General features: G+C 41.1%; 1 protein-coding gene across 6 annotated transcripts in view; it reads right to left on the bottom strand.

Annotated features, from left to right (window-relative positions):
- PATJ (PATJ crumbs cell polarity complex component) overlaps window positions 1–23603 on the bottom strand; it is a 155892-nt gene that overhangs the window by 57027 nt on the left and 75262 nt on the right. For all 6 annotated transcript variants that reach the window (XM_086753255.1, XM_086753256.1, XM_086753259.1 and 3 more), the window contains one exon: window positions 5156–5352. In XM_086753255.1, coding sequence (XP_086609381.1) covers window positions 5156–5352 — 197 coding nt within the window. The remainder of the gene's footprint in view (window positions 1–5155; window positions 5353–23603) is intronic.

The following is a 23603-nucleotide window of genomic DNA, read 5'->3' as shown; positions in this document are numbered from 1 at the left end:
ATTCACTGGGAGTACTGCATGCTTTTCAAACTGTTTGGATTTAGTTAAATTACCATCAATTTTTCTAAGCAGCAGACTTCTTAGATTAAAATTTATAGTCTTTACTCTGGCTAAATTAATCCTTTTCACTAGATGTATCAAACAGTCCAAAATTTAATTAGCTGTGAGCTGGGTCTATAAGTTATAATTATTTAATTACACCAAAATGAAAGGCTAATCAAAACAATATATCTCCACAAGGTTTTGGACTGTCCCACATAGTTATTACAGTCAGTATTAATTCTGCCTTTTTTTTTAATAAAAAAAAAAAAAGGTCACTTTCTTTTGCAAAGTAAATTAATGTTCCCGTTAGCTTCACATACCACAGTGATGAGCAAAGCACAAAAGCCTACTTAAATAAAACAAAAAAAGAGAACATCTAGTATTTCATAAGCAACACCATTTTAAATCTTTCAAATTAAATAAAGTAACACGTCAGATTAACCAAACAGTACTCTGGGAGTCAAAACCTATAAATCTGTGCTGGACTTTTCTCATTAGCGATTGGAAAAGAAAAACAAAGCTTTGACTAAGCAAAAGAAAGGAACTGATCTAAATCAACCTCAACTCTTCTCTCAATGTCTCTTTACATAACTTCTTGGAAAGACAAGAGAGATGGAGAGAACAGAGATAAAAACATGCTACAGGTATGAGGTCAGGCCAGCGCATTTCGGTTCAATCTGTAACAGAACCCTACGTTGCTTTACGGCAGATTTGATTGCATATCCCAGATGTGCTGTTGCCTTCACCTACAGAAGTTTTGGCTTACAATTTCATATGCTAAAGCAGCAGAAAGTACAAACTCACTGAAATCTGAACTCTTAAATTAAGAGAAAAAACTTTAAAGGATTGTTTGCTTCTCAAACTTTAATTTATAGAAGAGAAACATCAGATATGTATATTGGAAAAAAAAAAAAGAGCACTGTTTTTACTATGTGGCAGTAATGGACATCCATAAAATTAGTATCAGCTAATTTTTATGAAAATCGAGTTAAATGATACCCCAAAGCTAGGAAAAGAAGTAGCACAGCTTTCTGTAATAATTATTTCTTCGTACCAATGCATTAGGTTCCTTCTAACCACAGGAATCGTAGCAGTTCAAGATACAACCAGACTGTGAAACAATGGGAAAAGTTTCCAAAACTTTTTGATCAATCAAATGATACAGACTGAAACCTCTAACTCTTCAAACTGCCCAACAACAAAGCAAGAGGAAAATGCTGGAAAGAAAAAAAAAATAATTAACCAGAATGTGAATTCCTCTTTCCTCACCAAATTTCTTTTGCAGCACACATTCAAATGCATGTATCACCTCAACATTTCCTTCTGAGAACAAGAACAGAAGCTATGATTATTGTGTTTAAACAAGAATTTAAAAAAAAATATATCACCACGGGAGTTAATCATTCAAGATGACTCTTCTCATGCAAAACCCCACTGTCTCTCTACGTTCAAGTTACTGTTCCTGGCTGTGAGATATGACAGAAATGGTATAAAAAAGAAAAAAAAAATTCCCTCTCATGCAACAGTCCAGAAAGGACAACAGGTAAACTGGTACACGGATTCTTGACTACAAAGACCAGCTTTCACTCTTTCCAGAAGTGCTGTGGCCTCCTAGTGCAGAAGATCCCAATGAGCAGCTTCCTTCCACCTCCTGCCCCACCTTCAGCAAGGTAAGCAAGGGCTGGAAGATGGCAGAAAATCCCAGCATCAGTAATTTAGCATAACAGGGCTCTGGACAGCTGGGTTTATTAACAGAACGCAGTTGACTCTCTTTACGGAGAGATGGTAATAATAATAATAATAGGGTGAATTATTCAGTGTGAATAAAACCTACCAAAATCACAGACTCACACAGAGCTCACGAGCAGCAGGGCTTAACGGCAGAGGTACAGCACCAGGTGAACGCGCTGCGGGCCATGCTGGGCACAATCAGCCGCAGGACTAAGCCCAAGCTAATAAGACGTGAAGCAGTGCAGACACCTGCACTAAAACAGCAAGAGTGCAAGGCAGGAGCACCACAGATGGTTTCTTTGCTTGGAAAAAGAAGGGAAAAGTAGAACTTTGTGTCATGCAAAAAAAAAAAAAAAGATTCTTTTGCACAGGGACCAAATTCTGACCCAAGTAGTTTTCCTCCATGGATGAAAGTAGGATGAAAGGATCTTCTCCCTCAAAAACTTGTTTCCTCCAGCAACAGACCCATCCAAAATAAATCACAGATGATGTATTAAAAAACAATTATTACATACATTTTTTTAAACTTGATCTGCATTTCACTCAATGTATTGGCTGGGTTGACTTTGAAAACGAGCCAGGATCATGCCCGCAAAAGACTACTGTTGTTTGCAGAAGCTAAAAATGAGACGATATTTCATTAACTCGGTGACAAAAGATTTTATGCATAAGGAGCTGAGGTAGTCTGGCAGCATCCCGCACCCTTCAATTGAATCCAATCAAACTCTAGTTCACAGGATTCCCCGGGGCACCCCAGGACAGTGCAGAAATGTTGGAGGCTTCCCAAGATGTGAATCCCTTCTCTTCCCAATACACTCTAGTATTCAAAACTGAGGTGTAATCAAAGATGCAGGTGCAAATACACGCCTAACTGCAAACACACAGTTCAATGATGGTTGAGGATCTGTTTCTATGGAATAACTAAACACTTGACCAGTGGGCAATGGCCAGCAGCACAGTCTGCAGGCAGAGCAATTTAAGACCTACATGCAGTGAAGCACTACCCAAAGGAAGAGAAGTTAAGTTGCTTCATCAGTAAAGATTGTCTGTCCATCCAGGTCTCCGAATGAGGGGAGGATACCACGGGAAAGATAAAGCGCTTCTGCGACCAACAAACATACTCACAGCCTTTAATTCTATGTCTTTAGAGAAAACCAAACAATCTGGATTCTGTCATTTCCTCACTTCTGAACACTTCAGTTTGCCATTAACGTTCTTTTAATGTATTTTGTTGTAAAACCCACTGCAAGTAAAGCCCGTTCACGACCTTGACCTCTGCATCACTGGCATGGAAGTACACAAAACCACACTGGAGATATTCAAAAGCTGCCTGGACACAGTCCTGGGCAACTGGTTTGAAGTGGCCCTGCTTGAGCAGGCAGGGTTGGACCAGGTGACTTCTGGACGTCCCTTCCAGGCCCAACCATTCTGTGATATTCCTACCTTGGTGACCCGTGTACTTCTTGGGTGTGCGGATGGTTACTAAAATAGTTAGTGAACCTAATGGTTATCAAACAAACCTGCCAGTGTAAACGTCCATTAGTTTCATTTCAATGCTATTCATGTAACACAGAAATGCTTTTAAAAGAAAAATCAGAGCTGTGAAGAACTGACCACCGCTGCGAACATGAGACGCCTGTACACGAGGAACGCACAACCCCATTCCTTTGCGACGCAGGATGTTTTGACACTGGATACACACTCACTGGGGACCAGAATGAGATCACCACATCCTTTCATGTAAGCATCGCACTTCTGCCCACCGGTGACGCACCTTTAATTTGATTGCAAAGGTAAACAAAAGAGGCAGTTACTAAAGTCCCTTTGAACTTCAGTTTATTTGAAGTCTGGCATTTTTGAGATGGTGAACATCACTTTCCTTTCACTGAAGAAAAACATCATTTTATCTCCAACTTGACAGGGAGAGGAATTAGGGCAACTTTGGAAAATGCTACTTATAACGCGGCTCATGTGTGCAAATCCCAAGCTTTGAGATATATGTGACTAATCCTAGGTGGGGCATCTTCCAAGTACTGCTGGCAATACGTAGCATTAGGTCGAACAAACACTGCATGGAGTAACTTGTGAGATGTAAGAAAACTTCAGTAGAAAACTTTGCGGGAAAGTATTGACACTAAAGGCTCTCCCTTTCCTCTACCAGGAGCTACCTGGTCTATGATACGGAAAGAGGAAAACGGTACCATGAGTCCTTTCAACTGATACACACTCCAAATTCAACAATCTTATTTTTTTTACCATGAGAATTTGGTGCCAGGGACAGAAAGAACATAAATTTGAAGAAGAAAGTAATTTTCCTACCCTATTCCAGTACAGGAGAGATCTTCATACCATTTATCACACTTAAAGAAAATAATAAACTTCAGATGGTGTTCTTATTGTAGCAAAACAAGTCTTTCTTGTATTATGTTCATTGAAAACCCATAATTACAGAACTGTTAGACAGTGACAAATGCTTAGACAATTCTGAGTACTCCCAAGGTATCCCCAGGCAGTCAAATTGCTCTTTCTCAAGTCAAGAAATGTGAGAAAATAGGTGGTTTTCTGATAGCACAGAGAGTTGCTGAAAGATCAAAAAATCACCACCCATGGAGAGCAGTAGGTCAGCATATACCTGCTCTTCAGTGAAAGCTTCTCTCTACAGGAAAGATCCCCAGGGACGGCTGATTTTTTTAAACTGCTGAAGCAATCATGTTGTGGGAAACCACTGCAGGTACTGCAGCAAAGTGTCATTTTACAACAGCCAAAAATCAGATGAAGTGTAGGAAATCTGTGTTTTCAATCTGAAGGTGAAGCAAGGAGATAGAAGAAAAAGTGAAGTCAAAACACTCTACTTGCTAACGAGCTCTCTTGCCTTATGAGTGAACTTGTGCCAGACACGACTAAAGAAAATAAGTATTTTAAGTTACAATGGATCAAAACAGATTACAGCATGAAATTTATTTTCAGGATGGGGAATATCCCTGTCATCTGTAGAAACACATACGGTAACTTTGAGGGGGTTTTGTTATTTTTACTGTAAGGTGTGAATTTCCCTGTAAAACCACAGATGCACTGGAAGGACAGATTTACTGTCCCCTTCCTGCCTTTCAGCAGCCCCTCCCCAAGCATAGCTTGTGAGCATGCTGAGAGCACAGACTTCACTGACAAGACATTAGTTTTCACAGACCAATGATTTTTGTTTCACTGAAAACACATTTATCTGCCAAAGGCCAAGTTCTCAGTTGGCATAAATCAGTGCAGCTCCTTGCCTCAGCCACCTAAAATTCCCTTTGCAGGCTTTATTTAAGGTTCAGATGATAGCTTCACATATGCCTCTCCTTCTCCATATGAACCCTGATTAGTAGCTAAAGGAAACACTTACCTCTAGAAGTTCATCGCCAATATGCATCCTTCCATCTCGTCCCGCAGGTCCATCTGGATTGATACCAACTACGAAGATGCTCATACGAGAGCGGTCCTTGTTGCCAGCAAGACTCAGTCCGAGCCCATTTTTGTCTTTCTCAAGCTCAATAATGTGCAACTCTCCTGGTAGATCTGCATATCTTTGTCGGATTTTTTCTAGAAAGATCAAACATACAACGAGTTATAACAAAATAACTTACATGCAGATATGCAAGAACACATACAAATATGCTAGAAATCAACGGCTTCTCAGCATTTACTCTTTTCTAACAGAGGTCTTTCCAGCACAGACCCTAAAATAACATTGGCTGTGCCTGTATCACTTGCACAGCAAAATGCAGCATCAGCTGCAAACACTATTCACATTAAAACCAGCACTTTTTAAATTACTTGTACAACAGGTTGGTTCTCAACCAAAATTTTTTTTAAATGAGGGTAAACAAGGGAATTCCAGAAGCACCTCAATCTTACCTTACAAAAACTACCAATTTCAGGAAACTCTCATAAAGTTAGAGCTGGTTAATTAACCACTGTGGGAAACTGAAATACTTACATTGCAAACGTACTGCAAAGTCACATCTCAAGGTAGAATCTTTTACTTTTGCTTCTTTCTGGTGACTCAGGAATACGCTTACCATGCTCTGCTTAACATTATGTGCTACTGTGCGGATGATTACTCAGAGCAGATGTCAGTGACTATGTATATGACTGAGTACAGTTTCAAATGCAGCCTCACTTGATATTAAGGTAGTTATTTGTCTTTCATCTACATTTCAACCATTTCTGTGACAGAGCGCAATATACTTACAGAAGTTATTTGGAGCACACTGCATGTCTGTGGATGCTGACAGTTTAATGTGAATGTCTTTTTCCCAGTGGCATACAAACATCTGTAACTATTGCTTGTGAGGGTAAATCACAGAAAGGGTGATTTTTTTTTTTTTCCTGTTTGATTGTCCGCTGCAGATTTTAAAGTCAGCTTTGTAACACTACCTCCATCCAACGCTTCAGCTAGGCCACACATTAAAAAAAGCAAGTTGAATATTTTGCTGTGGCTCGATGTCACCTTTAGTACAGAGCCCAAGGTGAAGGAAACTGCTGCATTATGCATTAAAAGGAGAAATAAGAGATATTATATGTTCAGCCATATCCCTGAGTCAGCAGCAGAAGCTAGATCAATATTAGCTACTACCATTCTACTGGGAAAGCATATTTTAATAATAAGATTTAACCACTGTAGTGAATGTTCCCATGACAACAAGGAAGAGGGGAAAGAGCTGGGTAATGTGAGAGGGAAGCAACTAAAAGTGAATAAAAACTGCCAAGAAGAAAGAGAACAAAGCAGAGGTGCTCCTTCCACAGACCCCGTGCAGGATGCCAGAGTGATTTAGCCGAACTTGGGTCCACCCCAGTGGCTCTCCTCTCTGAGGATCTGTCCTGAGCAATTGTTCCAGTCGCAGCAGCCCCTCGTGCTTCCGCAGAGACCGCTGGGACAGGAGGAGCAGTCTCCCCTCTCCAACCCTAAATGTTCCCAAGAGCATTACCTACACTCAGAGCAACACAGGCAAGAACCAGCTCTCCCGTCACTGTATTTACAGGCTGGCATTTTCCTGCTGGGCTCAAAATCCCTGGTGGTCTGGAGTCTGAGCTTAAAATCCTGGGGGAGTATATTAAGGGTGAGATGTTATCCCTGGAAAGCTGTAAAGCCCTACAGAGGTCTGCACATAATCAGAATATCATAAAAAATTACAAATCTCACTTGTTACTATCAATTATATGCCAAAAATTCATATAACTACATTAAGTGGTAATCCATGTAGCTGTGCAGCTCTTTAATATATTTCTTAACTAATGGGGTCAAAATCTAATTAGAGGTGTGATTTGCTACTTGAATTTGGAAAGTATTATTTTTCTGCTTAGCATGCAGGATACCTCCTGCTGAAAAACAGCAAGCGAGGAAAGGTCTTGAAAACGGTGCTTCGGAAAGTACAGCAGATGCGAGTGCATACATAGCCACACGTGTTTTGTTCACACTGCTGAGGTTTAACGTTCTTTTCCCATTAAGTGAAGTCCCGATCCAAAGAGCACAAAGACATTTTCTTCTCCCCACAATCAGACAAACAACTGCAGCGTATCCCAGCAGTGAGAACATTAAGAACAGGTCATCGGCAGAAATGGGATTTCTTAGTGATTGCACTTTTGTGGATAAAGCAAAGAATGGGTGCCCCGGAGGGATGCTGTTGACTGATCATTGCTCTGTCACAGTTCCTTCCACTGCTCATTTTACATGGACAACGCATCCCACTTTCATTTGCTAGGAGTAAAGCATACGGCTAAAGCACGTTTTTATCAACTCGATGTCGGATGCACAGAAAAGAGGTGAAGGAGCACAGAGAACACACAAGGTGAAACATCATAGAGATGACGCTGCACGTCTTCAGAGACTGCTTCAAAACTCCCTTCTTGCTTTTCAGTAAAGCTCCCCAACAGGAGCCTGATGCAGGAGCAGCTCTGTGCCACTGCACACAGACACATCGCTCCAGCCTCTACCTGCGGACAATTCTCCTGTGAGACAACCAGTGTCAGGAAGCCTGTAAACTCCGCAGTGTTCCCGCCTGCGGGAGCAGCCCAAAAGGAGTTTTCTCCCACAGGGAAAACGTTAACTGTTCAGAAGGACACATATATTCCTGCTCCATGCTGGGCTGAAACTAGAAGCAAGTTTTAGTCCTCCAGAAATTGTTAGGGTAATTGCCTGGGATAAGACAGAGTCCCAGTAAAGCTTCTGGTCTGTCTGCATCGGACCAGGACTGGAAACCTAGTGAGTCGACACCCAGCTTAGCACTCCAGTTGTTCCAGTAATATCCACTGTGGGAACAATTCTTTGGGTAAAGAAAAATTTATCTGGGCAAAAACCAAAGACCAACTCCAGGGGTTACCAAGCTTTACTTGTGAGGAGTTTGGTTTTTTTTTAAAGGGTTTTCCCCACTGCATGTTTTTGTTTGAAAAAAATCCAGACTTACAGCAGAGGAAATCTCTGTGTGGACTAAGTCTTTCATTAAATTATCACGTTCATTTACAAAGCAACTATTTGAAATGGCTGAGGTGACTGGAGTGGTAAAACAGTGGGAGATTACGGAGGAAACAAGGAAGATGCTACGTGCTGAGCGCTGCTTCCAGCCCAGCAGGAGGGCACAGTTATCAAGTGCTGCTGGAGAAGACACAAGCACGTGAGTACATGTTCACGCACATAGGAACAAGCAGAGATACCTCTGCTTTCAGCATGCTGCCTCCTCCCTGAAGAACAGAAGGTTCTGGCTCTCGCAAGCCCCACCTCCTGCAATTAAACACTTCCAAGGGCTGTCCTCACCAGCCAGCCTCGCGGTGTAACCGATAAGGCGCTATTCCCAAAGGTGTCGTTGCGTTACTCATCTCATCTGCATACAAATATCCTTTGGGCATCCAGCTGACTTCCTCTAACATTGCAATTGTATTCTCAGTTTGCCTCTTAATAAGAATCTCATAAGATTATTTTAAACAAGTATTTACTGCTTAAACAAACGTGCATCTAAGGCATCTTCTTTTTAATGCCCTTTTCAGCTGTTTTTTCTCCCTTCCAGCTGGTATCGCTTTTCAGTTCTCTGCCTAGCATTGGGGAGCCAGTTAGCATCTGCTTTTGGAAAGAATTCCATTATCTGCCTTCATTACCAGACACTTTACACAAGGCGATTGTAATTCTGTTGCTGCTGCACTGCACATGGGACGCGGCGGTTCTTGTTTTAGCACTGCATGGAGTTGTTTCCCCATTCGGTGACAATATTCGGTGACAACTTCTGCAAACACATCTCACCAATGATAGTTAACTAGCTTACATTGCATCCAGTTTCTTTTTAAAATACTACACAGATGTAACGTGAACTAAAAGCACAAGCGTACGCTTTAGTGATCGCTCCTGCAATAATATTTCCCAGTTATATTAGCAGACAATTACATTTCAAAAGAGGAACCCTGGAAATGGAAGACAACTGCTTTTAAACAATATACTATTATGCTGCTGCATATGTTTCCCTGGTTCTGCCGCTATTCCTATTATATTAAACAGGGAGATAAAAGAAATAAATGGGGACAACATGGTCAGGATATTGGAGTTTGCATGATCTAGTATTGCAACAAATACACAATTTATCTGCATGGAAAAAAAAACAGATACCACTTCTCAGGAAAGGCTCTTTAAATTGCAAAGATATATAAAGCACTTGCAAAGGGCTAAGGAGTCTGTTTCCCAAATCTGCTGGAATCTCCACTTAAATGAGCTGAAAGGGAAGAGGTGTTTCTTTTGAAAACGGTGTCTCTGCATGTCGCAAATTAAAATCCATCTAGAAAGGTAAAAAGAGGAAAGAAAAAGCTCTGGATGACTCAGCTGGGTGATTGGTTTTAGAACCAAATGCTCAATATTAAAACTGTCAAGGCAAAATACAGAGAAAAGAAAAGGGGAAAAACACCGCAAAAAGAGATGACAGGTGATAAAAAAGGCGATGCTGAGGATTTTACATCCCTCTTGCGTCACCTCAGTTAACTATTAGCAACATATGCGGGCTTTTGGAGACTTTACAATGGTCTCATTTATCAGCCCATGCTCATTTTAATGGCGTTAGCTACCATTTTTATCACGGAGCACATAACGCGGCTACAGCCTTCGCCTTTGCTGAGATTGCTCTGCTCAGACAGCAGCGCTGCAGTATCACCACCACTGTTTTTCAGTTAGTAATGATAGATATCAGAATGCAGCCAGCATCCACTACACAGAGCCAATCTTGCATATAAAACAACTAATTCCCTTCTTGATTTCACTGCAAACATTTAAAAAAAAAAAAGTGTAGGAAGTCCCTTGAAAGCTAACCCTAGAGCTGTGAGGGCAGCAAGTCTAATTTACTGATTATCATTTACAAGAACCTAAATAAGCATATTGCAGGGACCATAATTGAACAAATGGGGTTTAGAATTCTCCCACTACTAATAATATAATAAGCTTATTGTTTTAATCTTCCCACCAGCCCTCTATTCAGCTCCAAGGAGGCAGACAGTTCTTCAAATCTTATCTTAAAAGTGATGCACTCATCTGTTTTCATAAGCCTTAAACTGCTAAATAGAAGAGAATTTCTGTAATGCTTTCTTAAATTCCATAAAATAATTCCTATTCTTCTCTCAGTGATCAGCATGCATGAGAAAAATAGCGCAGTTGTATTCAAAACTGGCAAGTCTAAATGGAAGAGCCAGAGATCACGTCATGACCAGTTCCCCTCCCTCGGGTAGTGAGAGAAGACAGAGTCTGCTTGCGCTCACATTTCTGTAAGTGCCGTTATCTCCAACCCTGTGGGCAGGCAGCATCGCTGCAGTGGGATGGGGCAGCTCTGGGTTCCCCATCTGACCCGCAAACTCAGCATCTCCTACGGTCTCCCTTTGAGAGCCACACACCATCTCTTCGGTAACACTTTGCTTCATGTACACCATTTGAAAGTCCATTTACCAAAACTGAAGTGATAGTTTTCAGAGAAAAAGAAAATCCAGCGTTTCTATTATTCTTTGGCACACTTCAATTAATGCTCCCACCCAAAGCCCAAGTCTGTCATCTACAAAGGAGAAAAAACCAAACCAAAACAAAACTAGCTCTATGGCTATATGTCTCCCCTTCCTCCTCAAATACTGTGAGCCAAAATATAACATTACTTTCAAGTATATGAGGGAGAAAGCATGCACAAGTGCCACACAGACAAAGCTTTCTCTAGATGAAGAGCTAAAGTGCGGGCTTCATACTCTCACAAATACACCTCACCCAAGCTGAAGCGGAAAACAAGCGTGCATTAACTATCCTGTGACAATATGCTTAACCTAACTTGAAGACTGCCTCTTCTTTTTTTTTGTATGTGTGAAGGATTCAGGCTATTATTTGGGATCTCTGAGTTTCTTCTCCTCTAACTGCTCCCTTCAGTTCAGGCTCCCGCTCTTCTCATGCCATGCAAATGCTTGCAGCAGCTTCTCAGCTCACAGAAGAAAACTTTCCGTCTCCTCCAACGCTTTCCTTAAATCCCACTTGTCCCTCACAGCACCCTTTCTACAACGGAAGGTAAAAATTTCTACTAGTGATTTTTAACTAATCCAGGAAGAAGGGCATAATGACAGTCTCCACAATCCACTTGAAGTACCATTTCATTTTGTTCCTGTCAGCAAGTGACATTTAGAAACAGTTATCAATTTTTTTTCTTCCTATAATCAAGGAATCGTCACACCCGAAGACAACAGCAGAGAGAAAAGCAGCATTAGTCCTGGCTGACAACCAGGGTAAGTGCAGTCTGTAACATCAGAGAGCATCTCCAATGCTTGCACCATCTCACATCAACATTTTGAACAAATAGGAGTTCCTGTCAACAATTTTTTCCTTATTTCAGGCCCAAAGCTTCATTCTAAAGCTGCACTTTTGTTACACAACACTTAAGTTGTCTGAGGAAGAGATATTCTATGTTTTTCTTTTTTAATTAGATGACAAGGACATGATGAATCTATTCATACGGATGTTTATCTGAGATCTGTAACACTTGAAAAAGGAGATTTTGTGAAAGTGTGGTAAGCAGAGCATCCTGATGCTAATAATCGCTGATTATAAGGGAATCTGCCCTCAATACTCCCACTCATTTGCCTTTTAAATGATGCATTAACCCTCATCAAAGTACTTGGGTTTCCTCAGAAGTGACCTCCTCTGGCTGCTGTGATCTTGCAATCAGTCACTCCGGTGCAGCACTGACGCTGAGCTCCAAATGCCTCCGCACCAGCTGATGATCCCACAGCCTTACAGGTTTTGGAGGAAAGGACTGGCAAAAGCTATCTACCTGTTTCCTCCCTGCTGCCCCGGGACTGAGAAACTGGTTGTTTCCTCTTAATGGACTAGCTGTTAGAGCATCATACTGCCACTAGTTGATTAAATACCATCAAATAGCAACAAAGACATTTTTCTTTTAATAAAATCCTCTGTGAGGATACAAATAGTCACGTGCAAAAATATATAACGTCATGGTTGATGTCTGGTCCCACGAAAGGCCCAACTGAAGGCATTCTGAACTAATTACATCCTTAAAATGTGGGGTAGCCTCAAAAGACAGCTGCTGTAGACCCCACTTTTAAGCCGTTGAAAAGGTAACTGAGAAAAATCTCATTTTAAACACTCTGCTGTATAATACTACAGAATATTATATTGTACCATGCAGTTTAAGTCATCTAAGGCCAAAATACTGCAGTCTCCAGAGCGTCCCAGCCCACGCGGTGGCGATGGCACCTAGCAGCCCGCAGATAAGGCTCAGTTATCGCAGCCGCCAGGCTCACGCACGCTGCACCTCCCGAGAGGAAAGCAGTCTTGCTCCTGCTCTGCTGAGGCTTGCCTAACATCGTTCTCGGGGAAGCGAGGATATGTTAACAGCGTAAGAACATTAGAAAATACTGGATTTCCATCTGCGAAGTCTCAAGGAAATTTGAAACAGCTCTAACCGCACGCTGCTTGCGGTTCTGCGGCTGACACCGGGCATCGGCGTGCCCAAGTGTCAAGGACCTGTGAGGATGCACAATGTGCGCACACAAAACCAGGTTCCCAGATGCTGTGACAGACGATGTTTTAATGATCCATTTTACAACACAGTTTCGGAAAAAGATCTCACAACTGGGATAGAAATTTCTTTTCTAAGCTACTCTTTCTCACAGGAGCAGGTTTGCTCCTGCTCCCATTGCTCTGCTGGGATCGATAATCCATTCCCTACATTTGTATTTGAAAGCTGCTCGTTCATCTGATGGAAGAGTAAGGGCATCTGAGACCAAACAAAGAATATTGGGGAACTCTAATCCATTGCTTTCTGTCTGGTCTCAACACGAAGAAATGAATATTGTGAACATTTAAATTCTTCCTCCCTTGACAGTAATACAGTGTAACCTGATTTGAAAGGGTTTCATCTTTAAATAATGATGTTCCCACAAAGTGACTGGCAGAGTCATTACCTTGGAATCTTTCTGCACGGAGCCTAATTAAAGAAAGCAGCATCAGACTATTGTCAACAACTGAAAGTTTGCTGCCTAACAAAGGCCTTTATGGGCCCAAGAGCCAACTTCCTCAGTGATAAGTAATTGTGAGGACACCTCCCTGAGGCCAAAGGGATGAGACGTTTCTCACAGAGTGATTTGTTCTTAATTTAAGAACCTGTGATGAGAGCCTGAACCTCCTCCATCCAGAGGGAGACGGGATGAGAAAATGGGGAAATGATACTATGCAGCTAGGATAAGAGGTGGTGGAGAGGATGGCAGGAAGAACATCCCAACCTAACGTGATCGCTTGGTTTGCCACAGCCGTACAGCCTTGCAATGCAACGAAGCTACGTAAAAATCAGTGTGACTTGACGAGGACTACATCAAATTTTGGGACTAAAAAAGCCCACCACAGTAGTTGAAGTTTGTTTGTAAAGCAATTTTCAAATATGCTATGACAGCGATTAGAAAAGATTAAAGTTGGATGAGTAATCTGGACTGCAAAGCCCAGGAAGATACCCACAGAGCTACACTGGAAAACACAGTGCAAGTCCGAACAGTGGGAAGAACCAGTGAAGATAGATCATGATCAGCTACCTTAGTTGTGATTTAATTCAATGGTGATCTTAATGATAAATTTTAATCCTGTTTAATATTCTTAGGTTTTAGTTATTTAGCTCAAGATTCATTGTAACTAGTTAGTCACTACAAAAATACATTTCTCTGCAACAAAAGATTGTATTTATATTGTGCAGTCCTTCTTTAGGCCATCTATGGGGATAAAATGCTATATAAGTATTTAAGGAAATATAAAATTTACTATACATCTGTTGAAATGCTCAAGATTTCTCTCATATGTCAGATATTGCGAACAACATTTCTAGTATATATTTTCCCTAAAAATATATACTGCTTGTGTTTGGAGAGAAAATAGAATGCAATTAAAATACAAGCAACAGCTTTGTAATAAAAATATTGCATACAAATATGCCAATTGTGATTAATGTAAGAAAAATGTTTTTATTGAAATGTTTTCATTTAAAACTGGAATATTAAACAAAAGCATTGTTATTTTCACAGTAGACAATGGAGGTTCTATGGTGATCAAAACCATTTTTAAACAGTCTAATTTCCACTTGGTCAAAGATTTCCTTTTGTCTGTCTTTGGCCTTCACGAACACCTAGTTAACGATAAACGCTGCACAGTGATCTCAGAGGAGGTTCCGCCGTCGCACCACGGCCACAAACACTTCCACAGTATTCCAACTGACAACTCTCAACTTCACACTCCTAGTTTTTATTCACAGGCTAGAAAAGAAAAATATCCTTTTTCAGCTCCTCATAAGTTGCTCAAGTCTGATAAGCTATTTTGATTCCCACTGAATTAGCTGAATAAGTTGTAGAGAGAATAGGTCTTTGTTTAAGGCAGCTGAAGAAAAAGTCAGAAGTTGGCTTTTTACTGCAGTCAATTCTGGGCCCAGATTTCTCTCAATTCTCTGCGTGCACGCATACTTTTCTTGAATAGTTTTTTTCACTTAATTTCTGCTAATAGGTTAGAGCATGCTCAGATATTTATCTAGATTGCCATTTGAAACTTACAATGCATGTTAAAAGCAGAAACTGTTTCATTTAAATTAAGTGCAAATCCAATTTAAATTAAAAAGCAGATTAATATTAAAAAGATGCACATCCAGCTTTTAGAGGACATAAGGTGATAGAGTGTATTCCGCTTACAGAACAGATCTGACCAGCCCCACAACTCTGCTTAGTACTGTTTATCCCCCCCCCTTTTTTTTTTTTTTAAATAAATAAATAAAAGAAAATCAGGCAGCTATATAGAATCAGAATTTTGCTAGGTTCATACCTGGTCAGTCTTTCATCAAACTGATTACAGCTCCTCAAACACAAACTACCTGATGACTTTTGGGATCCTCTGTGCACAGGACATGGAAACCACGCTCTCTAATTCCCTAGCGCTGCCGAGAGGTCTGCCATCCCTGCACTGCATTTGGTGTGCTGCATATCCACCTCATCACTGCATACTTATGGATATGAAGTCAAGAAACAAAATATTAGATAAAAAGAACAGGGCCAGCCCACCCCATACCTCCCCACATCACGCAAGGCTCCTACAGAGCCAAGAGATTTCAAAAGAGTTGGTCTGGGTTGGTTCTAGGTCCTGGTTTTTTGAGCTCTCAAATTGAACGTGAGTCATTTTCAAGTTTTTCACAATGTCAAGGAATGCTTAGAGGCTTTGTTTGTTGAAGTGTAAACCTGAGTTCCCCAATGTCATGACTCACCTTTGATTGCTGAGGTAAAATGAAATGAAAATGAAAAATGACTGCAGCACCTGGCAATGCTGGAGACTACCAACTTCTGTGCCTTAGAGCAAAACAAATACATACCTATTATTTCACATTAAAGCCTCTTCTATTAATGAAAAGCCAATAATAATTATTTTACTATATCTTTCCGTATCTTCAGATATGATGTGCATATCTCATTTTGATGTCTAATGTAATAATCACAGCATGACATGTAAAACAGGTACAGCCACCACTGGGCAACTGTTGGCTTCAAGTCCAAAAGAGACCTGCAACTCAGAAGAGAGGCCTACTCCCACATCTCCGATCGAGGTTTCTCATACACATCTCAGCTCCCTCGTGATTGAGAGTACTACTGGCAACCCCTGGTGACATCAATCCACAGGATCCCTTTCCCAAGCCAGCCACTGAGCTACAAGACTCAGCCAAGAGCAAGCGGTGGTGTGTCACTGCACTCCCATCTTTGACATGGCTCCACGTTCCCGTCTCCTTTACGTGCTTCGGTTTCTTGTCAGCTTGGTCCAGCTTGGACCAGAGCAGTATTTGCACAGCCCACGCCTTCTCATCACTTGCTCTGCTTTGCTTTGCACTCTGCCTGTACACCACACTGCCGAGGTGGTGCCTTGGCTCAAGCCGTATCCCCAAGTGAGGACCTTTTCCAGCCTTACGGAGGAGAGGATGGAAGAAAGGGACCCACAGCACACTAATGTTAGAGCATGGGTTCAGCCCATGAGAAGTCCCACAGAGTTGTATGCTCTCCCTAAACAAGCCATACATCTTATTTAATCAGCTGTCTTGAGAGTCTCTTGAAGAAGTTAATCAGGTTTTTGCTGCACTTATAACATCATAAAGCTTGACAGATTTGATTAAATAAGACAATCTTTTGTATCAGAAATTCTACTCTGATTCTTTCCAATCTCTCCAAAGGACAGAGTCTGGTAGACCTGTTTTCCCTTCCACAAAGAGCAAAATAAAAGGATTAGGGTCAGACACCTTTGCTTACACATTTCAAATAAGAGGCGATAAGCCAGGCATTCGTTTCTCTGCAGAAGAAAAATAAAATCACAAACAAATGAACAGAGTATTTTAAACAGATATTTTTAGTACCAAAATATGTTATTAGGTAAAAAAATGGCTTCTCTTTAATGTATTTAATGAAATAAAGATATTAATGCATTAAGCTTTGGGCATTTTTTAAATAAACACAATTACAATCAGGAAATTGATGATGTATGTGAACAGAGACTTGCAATATGTCAAGCACTCTCTTTTCCTTCCGGCAAAAGAAATCCATCTCCAAGGATTTATCTAAGAGGAAGAGCTAAACGGGTAAACTTCACTCTATTAAATAGACTTACTTTTTCTGCTCTGACTGGAGAAGAACTAAGAGAAAGTTAAAAAATAAATGCTTAAGGGAAAAATAAGAGTGGAGCACGGTAGTTTTTACTGCAATTCTTTTGGGTTGATATTCAATTGATTTTCTTTCTCTTGTGGAATTTAGCCTTCAAAAGGAATGATTCAGATGTATCCATGACTTGCTCCTCAGGAATAAACACCGTCTTCTGGGCAAGCTGGAACTCCATGGATCCCGCTTTTTATTTTGTTTTATTTTAAAATTTAAATGGCCACCTAACCCCTGGAAACCATGGCACGGTGCTCCAGAAGGCTCAAGATGCTTTGTGTATCTTACAACAGATGGCTGACCAGGACATCCGACAGATGGTAACCAAGCCAGAAGAGACACCAGGTCTTCCGAACTGCAGTCTGGGGGTTACGATGCAGTGTTTATTAATTATATTTGACTCTCTTAATATAAATTAAGCTTAATTCTAATATGGTAAATAATTTTATTCAGTTTTCCTATCGGAATAAAGCTTATGCCATCATACCCTGTGCAATCCAAGCTCCTGCCCCAAAACCTTTGAACCTGCTGGCCAGTTGGAAGTAAATCTGATGGTGGACTAGGGGTCTCAAAGGTTCTGTAAAAGGTTCATGAAAATAGGCAGCCGTGCAGAGGAGAGAAACCTGATAAATACCCTGACTGGGGGAAAGGCTTTGGTGTGAGATCACACTTTATTAAAGCGTCAGAGAATTCCCACGAGAGAAAGCCCTTAGAAATGCTCCAGCCGCAGGAAAAGCTTAAATCGGAGTTCACACCTTCCTCGACACCCAAGTCAGTCGAACAGAAGACACAAATCGGTAGGAATCCAGCTTCATGAGCAGCAGTACTCACAGAAGTACTCATTAAACTCTTTACAACTCTGCACTCAAGTCCTGGCTGGAGGCAGTGCAGAGAGCACCCAACCAGTACCTCTGTCCTCCCCTCAAAACGTCTCTTCTGCGCCTGTCCAAGCAGAGCACAGAAATCAGCCAAAAAGGAAAAAGGGAAGGTGTGCCAACGCACCGCTATCAAGGGAGAGGGAAGACAGGCTGGAGCTGATGTACCAACTGGCTGCTATCCAGACCCGTCCAGGGACACCAAAAGGGTGGCTGAAGCTGATGTACCAACTGGCTGCTATCCAGACCCGTCCAGGGACACCAAAAGGGTTAGCCCATGGGTTTGCTCCGATGCCAAGAGCCATCCGCTCGCGCTGCCAGCAGCTGCCGCGGGTCCTGCTCGCTCTGCCCTTCCGAGCCGGCGCTCTCCCTGACACATGTCACCGTGCAAGTCCTACTCATTTACAACACCACAATATGCCTCCTGCACATGCAGAAGAATGACCACATCATGCTGTTCCCGAAAGGCTTCACTGAACTCCCCGTTCCTCACAAAAAATCCCTTCTAACCTCTGTCTTGGCCCTTGCTCATAAGCCTCCTGTGCTCATCCTTGCTTACAGTTCTACTTACGCCCTCGTCCATCACATCCCAGTCTCATCTCTTTTTTCCCCTCTTCCACTCTTCTCCCTGCCCTTCAGTGATACCTCACTACATACAGTGCTGTCAGGCTGTTCACTTAATGGCTTTCTTCCCTTGAAAAATGGTATTTCAAAAATCACATCTTCTAACAACTCAATCCTGAAACGAGCTCTTGCTGTATTTAAACAGACAATACAGTAATTTTACATTAATGATACAAAACAAAATGATAGTGTGCTAATCCTCAAATAACCTGCCATATCCCTAAGAGACTAACAGGTTACAAAATGGAGAGAAGTACAGCCAAACCTTATTGGGTTTAAAACAGATTTTTTTTTGCCAAACACTTGAAAGAAATATAGTTTCTGGTTCAGAACACCATTTGCAGTAAGGCTTACACTTCAGTGCACAAAAATGTCCAGATTTGAAGGTCTGAGTCGCAGATGAGCCCGGCACAGGGAGCAGGAGTGTCCAGCACCAAGGGAATCTCGTCCCTCGTCCTTCCCTGGGCATCCAGCCAATCTGCTGCAGCTGAGCAACCCCGACGGCTTATTACAGAACAGTCACGGCTCTACCAGAGCAGACAATTTCAGACACACTGCACTAGCGTAGGATACACCTGCTGTTGTTTTAAGGTACAGGAAATGCTGCTGCTTGCTGTTTAGTCCCAGAGCACCTGGAGGGATGGAGACCTAGTGCCATAGTATCTTCACAAACCATTTGGATGGTGAAATCCCTCTCTGCCCTCGCAAGCACAGCGTAAAGAACCATAACTTAGCTCCACATGCAGGTGCACACACAAACGAATGCCTTGTACCTACACACCCTCTAGCATTTCCCTCCAAATTCCTCCCTATCTAGGTAAGTGGTTCAACTCTAAGTAACAGCACATTACAGCTATGAGAACTGATGTTCAATACCATCACACCATGGAAATGACGAGTTCCCACCTCGCTTTATAGAGGACCTGGTTCGGTATACTACATCAGTTTAATATTCACCAGTCAAAAAAATGCTACTTAAGCCTACAGATAAAACATCTATTTATATATATGTGATAGCTAATACACTTGGTTTTCAGTTAAGAGATACCAAAAAAAAAAAAAAATCAAACTACTTAAAGCATTTTAAAAAGTCCAAAACAACCACTAAAAGCATTTGGTATCTAGAGAATAACAACAAAATGGTATGACGGAGTCAAAGTTTACCCCTCCTGCATTTGGACAACGTACATAATTCACCTGTAGCTCTGTCCCCTGGCAGCAGTACACTCATCACCTGAACAGGAATTCCCAATTCAGCTTGCTCAGCTACTACTGGTGGGATGGCAGCGGCTCCTGGCTCTGTGCTGGACTGTCTGTACACAAAGACATGCAGAAGACTACGGTCCTCCTCCACATTTAAGTCTTGTCCTTCCCCCTGACCAAGACCACAAACAGCCCCCTTACCTGTCCTATTCTCTCACTGCATGTTCTAATTCACAGACCCCATTACTTCACTTTGCTCCCCCTTCTCCCTTACCTTCTCAAAACGACCCCAGAATACAATGCCAACATCAACTCTGCTCCTGGATCTTGAGTTACAGCTGTGGATCCTGACAGCGGTTGGTTCCCACAGCACCGGCACTGGGCTGGGCAAGGAGAGAGCTGGGAGCACACAGCACCAAGATGCCACCAGTCAGTGGTACCTGACATGCCATCTGCCTGTTGGGGACACCTTCCCATTCCCCGAGATAATCTGGATTAGTGGGCGTCCCGATGGAGGTGCTCACCCCTCACCTCTGCGGGAGCACACAGAGGGCCCGTGCATGGGCGCAATGGGTACAGACTGCCCACACAGAGGGATGCCAGCACAGCCCAGGGCTCCCAGTTTTGGAGGGTTATGCTCCTTAGACCTCCGCTCCATCTCTGCCCAGCACACGTGCACTTTTACACTCACAGTAGCAGAAAATAGCCGTTTCCTTAATAATCCCCAAAAGCTCAATGCCGTAACATTCTCTCTAACAACTTTTTTTGGGAAGCAGAGGTGGGAAAGCGTAAGCTGTGATCTCTAAGCACTGATGAAGCAGACAGATATGCCCATCATAACACTGATAATAAAAGGCTCATTATTACTGCTGAGTAGCAGAAGGAACTACCCACCCTTTAGCCAGTTGCCACATCTTCTCATTTCAATATGGCAAAAGTATTTTGAATTTGCTAATGAAATAGAGATGCTCATCTGATGCAGAGATTAATCTTTTACACACACACACACACATATATGTATACAGATCTCCTTCCTAAAGTCATTCGCTTGCAAGTAGTTTTCAATACACACATGGTCACTGCAAGGCATAAAGCAAATTTTTAGTAGTCTGTCACAGTGCATTACAGCTAGCATACCTACAGATAAATATTCTGGATTGCTCTTTAAATGCCAGCTATCCTGATAAAGAGCAATGACATACCTGCTCAAAGCAGCAGGCAAATTGATGACTAGCCCCTAAGCCACCACGTTGAATAAAGGAGAATCAAGTCTTAAGACCGAGAAGCAAAAAGATAAATTCAACTTTCTCAAACAGTTAAAGAAGTTATTCTGGACAGCTGTCTGAATGACTGTAATACTGTGGAAAACTAGGTAACATCTGTAAAGAATACAATTATTGTCATTTAACATGTTTACTTTCCCTTCTGTTAGAGGCTTACTTCCACTACATATTTGGAGTAGCTACTGTTTAAACCAAGCAGACCATTTTGGAACAGAGCTATTATGCAAATAACCTATTCTGTATTCTAACTAAAAGCAATGCTGTGCTAGTCTGGACAAGACATGACGCACAGTAGAGTTTCTTTCTAATTTTTTTTTTCTTTTGTTCAGTGGAGCAACATCATTTATGATGGCAATGATGAAAGATCTTCCTATCAGAAAAATCAGACATTCCAGAATATAAACACATAACCACCTTTTATGGTCTAGTGTTTGTCTTTCATTTATTTATTTAAATATTTACATCCTTTTAACACATTTTTAAGTGCAAGTCACTGCAGTGATATTAAGCGCTCTTCAATGATAGCCATATAAAGATCTACTTGTATTATCCTCTCCTAGCAAGTTTGTACAGTGATACCTGTGCATGCAGATTTACATCACAGACATTATCTTCTACCTGTAAGTTCTATGAAATTAATTATCCGTAACACTTGAATAAGATCAAAGATCCCAAACAACATAAGCCACCTGCACCAAGCCTTAGTCAATGTAATAACCTTAAAACATTGAATCAGTATATTTCATGCCTAGCATTTTAATGCTGTTCTTTGGATACCTGCCTTGTGTTGGAAGAAAAGATCATACCTAAGAACAAATGCAATCTGAGGCGATATTTAAAGATTAGATTATCCTTCATTGCAAATAGCCCATTTGTTTACTATCATATTGCTTTATTCTTGTTTTGCCTCCTTATAGCATGAAAATGCTGAATATTCAGTTTAGATTCCCCAGCAGCTTTTTATTTTAGTCTAAAAACATTTACCTAACACATTCTTAACAAGCAAAGTGAAGAAAATTCAGCCATCTGTCTCTACATTACAATAATAGTTATGGAAGAGTAGATTATTCTATATAGCAAGAAATTTAACGCTAGGAATTCCGAGACTTTAAACACTGCGTGCTCACGTCAGTTTTGTATATAAGAATGTTGAACACCAACGTACATCAGAAACAATGATTTATAAGGAAGCATAAGACAAAATATTTTAAAGATATTAAATGCATTCAATATTCTAATCATGCTATATGTCCATGCTTCAAACTGAGAAAAAAAAAAAATGATCTGTGCTATGATTTTCTTACATCCAGCACTTCACTAGTTCTAAATTATCACTAAAAATATTTTAAATGACTTGCTGGAAACAAACACGATATAGAGAGAGATCCAAATCCTTACCTGGGAAACCCCCTTGTACCATTGCTGTACCAGCATGTACTTCAAGATATCTGCATTCCTGACAAACATTCAATGCTGTAAGCAGCTCAAATCCTCATCATACACAGACTCAGTGCTTGTCTTTCTTCTGACGACCTTGGGCCTATTTTTCTGAGATTTTTCTCTCCTTAAGGGCAAACCATCTGTCTGTTTCTATTATGAGATGCCATCAATTATATTAATTTCAAGCTACCCACAAGCTAACAGTTACGTCTGCCAGCAGATGAAAGCTGCCTAGGCAAGTACGCAGGGAGAAGCAGCTCTCTGGTTTCCCACATCTGACCCACCGATGCTCCACGGCTGCTGTTTGCGCACCGGCTTTCTCTGCTAGCATTCGAATGACATCTCTATCCCCAAACACGAGTCACCTCAACGCTTGTTTGTATCGCTGTTCAGCTGCAGGTACTGTCGCGCTTAATGACCCACTGCACAGCAAAGTAGCAGTTAATAGGCGTTATTTATCTAAGCATCCTTTTCATGCAAGCTACAGGGGTTAAAAATAATTTTTCTTAGTCAAATGGCTTCATTAAATGTGTTCATTCACAACGCTGCAAATCTTGCAGTTTCCCAACACTGATATACATTCACTGCATGGGGTTTCTTTTATGTCAGAAAACAAAACCGTTCTGATATTACAGGCATAATAAAGATTCAAACTTCATCATAACTTGTATTTTGCTGAAGCTCTAAACAAGCAATATTAGTTTTACTGAATGAGTTCTGAATTGAAACATTGAAAAGACTCAAAATCCCTCATTTAGTAATGAAAAAAAGCAAAGATAAAATATCTCTCCAAATTTATAAACACAGTTAGTTATTCTGGGAAGTCCTTACTGATTCTCCATTCCAAATGCTGCATTTAAAACAACTCAAAACACTCAGTTATTTTGTTAATCCTATTAACTTGTTATTTTTTAAAGTTCATTGTCCTTTCTTTAAAATATGTATCCCAGCACACACAAAGCCATCTGTTCAGTGCATTATGTACAAGCACGCAGTAAAAAAAACACAAGTCCCAGCTGCAATTTTACTATTAATTCATCAGAAATGTAATTTCCTTTTGCAATACTTCATCAGACTATGAGAACTGTGCATGTGATTCACAAATAGAGTAAAAAAACCCTCAGCCCAATAACAAAAACCCAAACTCACCCACAACCTCAACTACAATGAGACCAACATCGTAATCTGTCCTCACGTA

This window comes from Chlamydotis macqueenii, chromosome 8, assembly GCF_036417535.1.
Source record: "Chlamydotis macqueenii isolate bChlMac1 chromosome 8, bChlMac1.mat, whole genome shotgun sequence".
NCBI lineage: Eukaryota > Metazoa > Chordata > Aves > Otidiformes > Otididae > Chlamydotis > Chlamydotis macqueenii.
The sequence above is the reverse complement of the archived record's forward strand: the minus strand, read 5'-3'. Positions and strand labels throughout refer to the sequence as shown.